Source organism: Globicephala melas, chromosome 1, assembly GCF_963455315.2.
Source record: "Globicephala melas chromosome 1, mGloMel1.2, whole genome shotgun sequence".
Taxonomy (NCBI): Eukaryota; Metazoa; Chordata; class Mammalia; order Artiodactyla; family Delphinidae; genus Globicephala; species Globicephala melas.
Genome location: NC_083314.1, coordinates 172,639,970 through 172,648,937, shown reverse-complemented (window position 1 = coordinate 172,648,937; position 8,968 = coordinate 172,639,970). Strand labels below are relative to the sequence as shown.

Sequence of the window (8,968 nt, the reverse complement as noted above, 5' to 3'; positions counted from 1 at the left end):
CGGTACAAATGGGAGGGGGTGCCAGGGAGCAGAGGGGGAAGAGATTGGGGTGGCATCCTGGCTCTGCCTTTTGTTGGTTGTGGGACCTGTGGAGGTTCCTGTTCCCATTCTGAGCCTCAGGTTGCTCAGCTGTAAAATGGGGATAATAATGTCCGTATCTGCCAACACTGATATTGTCACAAAGCCACAGAGCCTAGCACAGGGGACCTCTGATGGGCAGGTAGGGTCGCCAGCTCTTGACTGTGTGTCTTGAATAAATGGACCTCGTGTGTCATCATCTAACATACACAGCTTTCATGCTGAAAGGAGAGAGGAATTGGGTGGAAAGAGGGCAACACTGATTAACTATTTTCTCCTCCTGTTTCATTCTGGGGGTGACTTCAGATCTGGCCTCTGCATAACGACAACAACAACAACAGTAATAACACAGTTAATTTTAAAAGAGGGATTACTATGGGCCAGGCACTGTGCTAAGGCTTAATATGCATTAATCTTGTTTAATACATTAGCCTCATCTTCTTTTCTTTTTAGTATTTCCATCTATACTTCACACACGAGGAAACCTAGATTTCTCATATAAGGTCACCTGGCTGACTAGTGGTATAATGGAATTTTTTTTTTTTTTTTGGCCGCAGGGCGCAGGTTGCGGATCTTAGCTCCCCCACCAGGGATCGAACCCGGGCCCTTGGCAGTGAGAGAGTGGAGTCCTAACCACTGGACCGCCAGGGAATTCCCTGGAATTCGAACCCAGCACCCATAGTTCTTTATTCCTATTACGGTCTCCAGCATGAGCCACTGAGCTTCACATGGAAGGAAAACCCCTTGGTCAGCTGTTTCACAGATGTGTGTTACGGGCAGGAGGGTGTGGGTGGCTCCAGGTGCCCCAGCCGCGTAGCTGGAAATACCGCTAATCACATATGAATGACAGATTGTGACTCCTTATATGAAAATGTTATCCATCCATCCATCCATCCAAAGTTAGTTTCCCTAAAAGCCAAGCCTGAGATGGGAATTCTTGTGCAAGTGAATGATTTATTGAGGGAGTGGTCTCAGGAGAAACCTGTAGGAGAACAAGGAAAACAGGATAGGCCAGGGGACAAAGCAAGACATCTAGCCTGACCCCACGAGGAGCACTGGGGCACACAGCGTGTGACCCAGATGGTCCTGCACGAGGCAGGGGGCAGTTATGCCCTACATGGTATTATTCTCCCAACTCATTGGTTAGAGGTGGGCGGGGTGGGGTGGGCGATGGGCACGGTAGCTCCCAGCAGCCAAGGGCAACCCTCAAGAGAAGGAGGCCGATGTGAGCACGTGGCAGCCAACACCTGGCTTAGCTGGCACGAACGCCACCCGCCCCCACCACCATCTCTCCATTATGGGCTCCTTTGATCTCAAAGCATTGATTGAGCACCTATTACGTGGGGCAGCAGAGGAAACAAAGATGAAACTGATGTGGCCTCCATCTTCCGGGAGCTCCAGTCTGGCTCAGGGAAGTCAGAGCAGTCTGGACCATCATAGGCCACTCAAGCGAGAGCTTGGCAAGTTGTAGACCCATACAGTGCTGTGGGAGCTCAAAGGCGGGAGTGAGCCCTTAGGACTGGGGAGGAATCAGCCAGGGAGGACTCCTGTAGGAAGTTGCCCTTGGACCCCAAGGAGCCTAGCGTGGGCTTAGCCACCTGGAGACGGCAGGACAGTGGAGCGTCGCTGTAGAAGTCCAGGCTGAGCAAAAGCCTGGCAGCGGGAGAGGAACGGGTGCCTGGAGGACACATGGCCTGTGGACCAGGTGCCTGGAGCAAAGGGGGTGGGCTGCTTGGTCCAGCCTGTCAACAGCAAATTGACACTTGCCACTGGCCCTTGCCAACTACCTCTACAAGGACTCAATCACGAGCTGCTGCAGCCTCTGACCTTCAACACCCCTTGAAAGGAGTTCAGGGTGGAGAGCAGAAATGAGGCCCTCTGTGCTCTGGGAAACACTGGCAGAACAGGCCTTTAGATAGTTAGATATTTTCAGGAGCTGATTTTATGAGCCCAATACTTGCATCTCCTCAAATCTAGAAAAGCACTAAAATACTTCACGGTGATTTCTGTTCCTCGTGACTGGCCGTAACCTTCACGAGACTAGCAGCAAACTTCTGCAAAAAAATGTGCTCGATGGCCTGTGCTCCCCCTTCACCAAAATCACATATATATTGATCTTCCCCCCTACCTCTTTGGAGCAGTTTCTCAGAGCTATCTGAGGTGCTGTCTCCCAGGCTATAGTCCTCATTTTGCTCCAAATAAAACTTAACTCGCAGCTCTCATGTTACGTTTTTTTTTTTTAAGTCGACAAGCCCTTCCCTCAAGTATTTACGGAGTCCCTTCTGGGTTCTGGGCACTGCTTTGGGCACCAGGGATGCAACTGAGTCCAAGACAGACACAGGCCATGCCCGCAAGGATCCCCAAGCTTCCAAGGGAGAGGGACACAGTGCCAGACAGTGCAGGTCCCAAACTCCGCCCCTATCCTGGGTGGTGGAGGACCTTGGGGTTTTAAGAAGTAGAGTCATGCAGACAAAAAGATCAATATCACCCTTTAGAGAGGCCACTCCAGTGGCAGCTTGGACGGTGCATTGGACTGGTGGGGGGGGACCTGGGGAGGGGGGTGCCTGGAGCGGCAGTAGAGGAAGAATCTGCTGCACCTCGCCCCCAGACCCCACGCCCAACGCCCGCTGCTTTGGCCTAAACACCATCCCTGGGGGCTCCCTGGCCTTGGCTTTTCCTAAGACCCCATTCCACCCTCAGGGGAGACAGCTGCTGCCTTGGCTGGGAAGATTTAGAAGGTCCAAGAGGCAAGGTGGGGGGATGTGGGGGAAGGCCAAGACCCTCCCTTTTCCAGGGAGTGCTTTAAAGAAGCCAGCCTGGTTCAGGGGTTAGATCCTGGGGGGGGGGCAGTGGTCCTGCAGGACTTCCGGAGCTCAAGAAGCCAGGAGCGGTGTAGGGGGCGTGGCACGGTGCAGGGGGCTCCTCCTAGCACGTGGGGGTCTGGCCCTTGCAGCTGGGCCGCCAGTAGTAACGCAGGTGGTTCTTGTAGGTGTCCAGGTTCCGCTGCAGGCAGAGCGCCAGCTCCTTGTCACAGGTGCACAGCTGCTGCTCACACCAGCTCCCCTTGTCAGCTGCGGGGTGGAGGAGGAGGGCACTTAGCATCTATCCCTTCCCCAGCCGGGGCAGGGGTGTCTCAGGGCCCCTGGAGGGAGACGCTGATGGCAGCTCAGCCCTTTCATGGCTTTTGGTACCCTTGCCAGCTACTCTGACTCTAGCTCTGTGACCTTGGGCGCGGGCCATGGCCTCCCTGTGTGCCATTGCTCCTTTGTTTATTCATCCCTTCAGAAAACAGTTGAGCACCTATCCTGTGGCAGGCCCTGGGGGGAAAGGACTGAACAGAATGGACAGGTGAGGTTCACACCCCCCTGGGGAGGGCAGATATCAGAGAACCACAGAAATGAGTGCCAGCAACTGTGCTACCCGGGAGTGAGGAACAATGCAGGGGCTACGAGATGGGAAACGGGTGGGATCTGACTCAGTGTCAAGAGCCATTTGAGCTGAGATTGGAAGGGTTTGCCCCCATTCCCGAAAGTCAGGGTGGAGGAGGGGACTGTTCCAGGCAGGTGGAACAGCATGCGCAAAGCCTCTGGGGAAAGGACCACGGTGCTTCAGTTTCATGATCTGTAAAATGGGGGTAAGAAGACCTGGACCTACTGTATAGCACTGGCAACTGTACTCAATATTTTGAATAACCTATAAGGGAAAAGAATCTGAAAAAGAATATATATATATATATATATGTATGTATATATAAAAGATTAAAGCAAGAAGGCAAAGCCCTCAGCACATAGTAAGTGGTCAGTAAATGTTGACTATTACTGTTTTTATTGTTAAGTTCTCAATTAACAGTGACAGCTAATGAGCCCATTCAACTCCCAGCCCTGGGACCTGCCACCTTTCTCTGTGCATGAACCCAGGGGCCAGGTGACCTGGGTTACAGCCCAGGTTTCGACATTTACATCTGTGTCACCCTGAGCAAACAGTTCACTCTAGTCTCAGTTTCCTTGTTTGCAAAATAGAGATCACCAGGGTGGTGCTGCCTCCTGGCTGGGCTGCTCTGAGGACAAATGATGATGAAAAAATGAACAGTAACGTCGATAGCCTGTGTAATTTATCGAGCATGCATCTGCAGGGCCCATTGTGTCTGCTCTTATTTTAGTTCTTGAATTGACTTTATGGAGTAGAATACTGTTATCTTCCTGAGTTTCCAGAGGAGGTTCAGAGAAGTTAAGCAACGTGTTCAAGGTCACACAGCTAGTTAATGGTGGGTCAGGGATCTAAGCTGAGGTCTGCCAGCCTTCCAGATCCACAAGGGGTCAAAGCCCCTATTGGACCTCTCCATACTCCTACCCCCATTCCTGCCTCTCCTCCACAGCCCAGCTACTGCCACTGGACACATGAGAAAAACACAGAGGTTGAGTAGCTTGTGCATTGTCACACAGCACATTAAGGCAATGCAGGCTAGAACTCTCTTCCTCGGCCTCCAACTCCAACCCCGAGGCCTGGGCACTCACAGCACTGGATGTTCCCCTGGGAAGACTTGTAGCTGTAGCGATCCAAGTGAATATTGCATTTGTGGTGCTTCAGGTGAGCGTAGCAGCAGTCATGGATGTGGCAGCACCTGGAGGGAGAGGACACGGGGATGGTGGTGTTGATTCCTTGGCCAGCTCGGGTCTCTGGCTATCCCTGCCCCAGAGCAGAAATCGTGTGCCTATCTTGGAAGAGTCAAGGCCTGCAGGGTCTAGTCTTCTTTCTAGCTAACTCTTATTGTTTCCTGTGTACCAGGCACCTGTGCTATCTATGAATTCTCTCTTAAGCCTTTTGACCACCCTATGATGGAGGTGCTTGCATTATCCCCATTTCACAGATGAAGAAACTGAGACTCTGGGAGGTCAAGCCACTTGCCCAAGATCACACAGCCTGTAAGTGGTGGATGAGGGGACTGACCCCGGGCCTGGCTGGCTCTCATCCCTCCTCTGGCTGATCCCTAGGGTTGCTGTGAAAACCAAATGTGATCATGGCAAAAAGAGGTAAGACTTTTAAAAAACAATGTTCAACGGCACTGGGGAGTGTGTGGGTATTCTAACTAGTTTGGGGTTGAGAGTACAAGGGGGCCTTTAGAGATTGTGGGGAATCCTCCAGAAGGGCTGGGGCTGGATTGGAGCTCAGCGGAGTTCCTAGCACATAGTACCACATGAATAAATGGATGGAGAGGAAAGGGGAGGGTCCCTGGGTAGGGGCAGGGCATGATTGGGAGGAGTTACCAGTCTGTGGCATCTTTGGGTTGGCCTTTGCCACCAAATCCGCAGTGACAGCCATAGAGAAAATAGGAGAAGATGGGTCTCTTCCCCGTCACTCGTCTGATCATCTTGTTCAGGTCCAGTATCCCGCCCTGGGCTGGAATCACACCTGTCAAGGAGCCCAGCCACAAGGAGAGGACATGAATCTAAGTGGAGGCCAGTGGGCTGCAGGCCTGGCACCTGGATCAAACCAATGACCTTGGATAATAAAATGACAACAGGGCTTCCCTGGTGGCGCAGTGGTTGAGAGTCCGCCTGCCGATGCAGGGGACACGGGTTCATGCCCCGGTCCTGGAAGATCACACATGCCGCGGAGCGGGTGGGCCCGTGAGCCATGGCCGCTGAGCCTGCGCGTCCGGAGCCTGTGCTCCGCAACAGGAGAGGCCACAGCAGTGAGAGGCCCGCGTACCGCAAAAAAAATAAATAAAATAAAATGACAACTAACACTAAGGTTATTGAAAATATAATGATAGTTGGTGAGTGCTTACCATGCATCTTTTCATCTAGTGACATATTGACTCCATCCATCCCATGAGATAAACACTTTTTAAAAAAAAAAAAAAATCCTTTTTCTTCTGGTGTATTCTAGGTGTATGGAAAAGTTGTCAAGATCATACAGAGAGTTCTTATATACTCCTCATTCAGTTTCCTCTAATGTTATTGTCTTCTTAGATAATCGTGGTATATTTATGAAAACTAAAAACCCAACATTGGTACTATAAGTACTATTTTTAATCCTCATTTTAGAGATGAACACACTGTGGCTCAGTAACTTGCTCCAGGTCATAGTAGTTGGTAAATAGAAGAGCCAGGATTGAAACCCAAGGCAGTCTGGTTCTGTTCTCTGTCTCTGGGCATTGAGTTCACATTCCATAATAGGAAGACACCCTTCCTCTTACACTCACCCCACCTCCCCAGACCCCCAGCACAGCCTGTAGAGAAATCCACACATTAAACAGCATGCATGGCTCTCGTGGGAAGCAGTGTGATTTAGAAATCAATGATCTTCTTTTCTTTTTTTTTTTTTTTTTTTGCGGTACGCGGGCCTCTCACTGTTCTGGCCTCTCCCGTTGTGGAGCACAGGCTCCGGATGCGCAGGCTCAGCGGCCATGGCTCACGGGCCCAGCCGCTCCGCGGCATGTGGGATCTTCCCGGACCGGGGCACGAACCCGTGTCCCCTGCATTGGCAGGCGGACTCTCAACCACTGCGCCATCAGGGAAGCCCCGAAATCAATGACTTTCATGGATATTTTTCATTTCAGTCATAATATCTGCTGGTTAGAGTTGATCGTAAGGGGAATTTATTTTATTGGGAGAGAGGAATACATTATGTTGAGTTAGGAGAAATAAAATATATTAAGTCAATGAATTCAGGGGAGAATTTGGGAGAAACAGACAAGGTAAGAGGGGACTGGAATGTACCTGTGTGCAAGCTGGGGAGATGATCCAAGGACACAGATGGAGCCCAGAGTCTCAGGGAGACTGGGCTGGGGAGGCCCCCTCAGGTGACCCTAGTTTTGGAGCCCCTCCCCGCCAAGTAAATGATGTTATAATGAAAGCGCTACACTCAAATGAAGTAGTAAACCAGGGATGAGCCCCAGATTGGGGAAGGTTGGGATGGGAAGAGGTGGGGTTGGGATGAACTCATGCAGCAGACCAAGGGTTCGATCACAAGCAGGGTGCTTGCCTTGGGCTGTAGGTAAAAGTGACTGGTGGTGTCAGGGACTTGCAGGCAGGTCGTGTCCCCAGCATGTGGGAATCCACAATGCCACTGCTGTTTGCCATGGTGGCTGTAGATGTACGGGTGTTAAAGAGAAACCTTGCTAAGTTTTGACCATCCTAAGGAATGACCCCAGGCCCTCTGGACTTCCGGATTCGGTGATAAGGCACCAGAAAGCAGCCCACTGCCAGGAGAGTTACCGTCCACCCTGGAGGCCAGCCAGGGACCTGAATTCAGAATCTCGCCTTTTTGCTGTACCTCTGTCCCCCCTAAGTCTAGCCCTTTCCATTTCAGCTTAGAAATAGCCACACAAATAAACTCACGCCTGAAGGATGCAGCTGTTCCTTGCCAGGCAAACAATAAATTCAACTTTGATTCAGAATGCTTTCGGGTGGTCTTATTTCTCATAATTTTACAGTGAGGTCAACCCAGCCCTGGGAAATTGAGGAGCTCAACTTGTGGTCATGAGGGCTTCAGGCACTGGCTTAGCTTGACAGAAATACCTGCCTGGGTTACTTTTTTCCATCCTCAGTTGTCACTGAAGGGGATGGAGCCCTTTCTCCCAAGGGTTAGCGGCAGTGGCAGGAGGTAACATCACTACTATCTCGTGAATGTGCTGTGTGTTAAACTATTGCTCGCTTACTATTACTTACACTTGCTAAACACTTTGTAAACGTTTTCTCATTAGAGTCCTTCTAACAACCCAATGTAAAGGGTGCCATTGTGCCCACTTTACAGATGAGGATATAGAGGGGTAGGGGGACTTGGCCAAGGTCATACGACTGGGAGGTGATGGGCCAGCATCTGAATGCAGGTTCATCTGTGTATTTTATCTCTATACTGTATTGCCTCTTTGCATCTGAGAGATGAATTTCTGCAGCTTGATTGCAATTTTCCTAATGGTTTTTACGGTAACCTTGGAGATGTGTTCCTCTTGAGAATTTGGAAGTCCCCAAAATAACACAAAACCACATTTAAAAATGCAAATCCTTTCTCAAATCACATATTTTGAGATGGCTCAAGAAACAAAAACGCCAGTTTGCCAGGAACCAGATTTGTACATTTGATCTGCTAAAGATCGGATGGAAACTGCCCCATCTCCCAGCGGTCAACAGAACCCTCTTCCCAGGTTCAAGGGAGATAATGAACATGCAAGAGTTCTAAAAATGTAGAGTGCTGTACATAGGTAAGAGATTGCTATTATCTGGTCAAAGGGACAGAGGGGAGCAGATCCATTTCTATAATTTGTGTCCGAAGTACCAGAGGCATCAGTTCAGCTGGACCACAGTTTCTGTAGTTTCCCGCCTTCGTATGCCACACAGCTTGGCGGTCCAGAGCTCTCTGGCCGAAGCCACTGTTCCAGGGGACTGACAGCCACGGATGGCTCCTTGCAGGAGGCCAAAGAGTTGGGGACTGCGAGGCCAGGGCAGTGAGGATCAGAGCAACAGCTCAGCTTAGGAAAGAGATATAGGGCATCTCCGCTTCCCTCCCTGCCTTCCCAGCTGTGGGTCCTGTCCCCACTTACCAGCAAACACCACCAGCATGCACAGCGAGGCAAGTCGCATGATCCCAGCACAGAGCAGTGGAGGCAGCTGCTGGAAGTCCCCTTCCATGCTAGCAGCTCTTTATATCAGATGCAACCCTACTGGATGCATGTACCCCTCCCAGCTCTGGACGAGGTCACCCATACTCTTTGTTTCCTCTTTTCCGGCAATGAGGAATTTTATGATTTTTGTTTCTAATATCTGTTTTTTCAACTTTTTGATTGCAGTAGAAACATGTTCAGCGTAGAAGATTTGGAAAACATAAGCGATGAGAAGAAATTTAAAATCACTTGTGAATCCATTCATCACCATTCATTTTTTTAAAA

The 8,968-nt window shown here is 50.4% G+C and overlaps 1 protein-coding gene across 1 annotated transcript; it reads right to left on the bottom strand.

Annotated features, from left to right (window-relative positions):
• Positions 1 to 3,003: 3,003 nt before the first annotated feature.
• On the bottom strand, positions 3,004 to 8,711 carry PLA2G2D (phospholipase A2 group IID). Its single transcript, XM_030876356.2, has 4 exons — positions 8,624 to 8,711; positions 5,343 to 5,487; positions 4,593 to 4,699; positions 3,004 to 3,149 (listed from the first exon to the last, which is right to left on the bottom strand). The coding sequence occupies exons 1-4, from the start codon at positions 8,709 to 8,711 to the stop codon at positions 3,004 to 3,006; spliced, it is 486 nt and encodes a 161-aa protein (XP_030732216.2).
• Positions 8,712 to 8,968: the final 257 nt, after the last annotated feature.

Excerpts from the sequence above, each read along its gene's own strand:
- PLA2G2D (XM_030876356.2), bottom strand. The coding sequence starts at position 8,711 with ATGGAAGGGGACTTCCAGCAGCTGCCTCCACTGCTCTGTGCTGGGATC. Across the intron at positions 4,700-5,342 it reads CCCAAAGATGCCACAGACTG|GTGCTGCCACATCCATGACT; the intron begins GTAACTCCTCCC and ends CTCTCCCTCCAG. Across the intron at positions 3,150-4,592 it reads CCAGGGGAACATCCAGTGCT|CTGACAAGGGGAGCTGGTGT; the intron begins GTGAGTGCCCAG and ends TCCACCCCGCAG.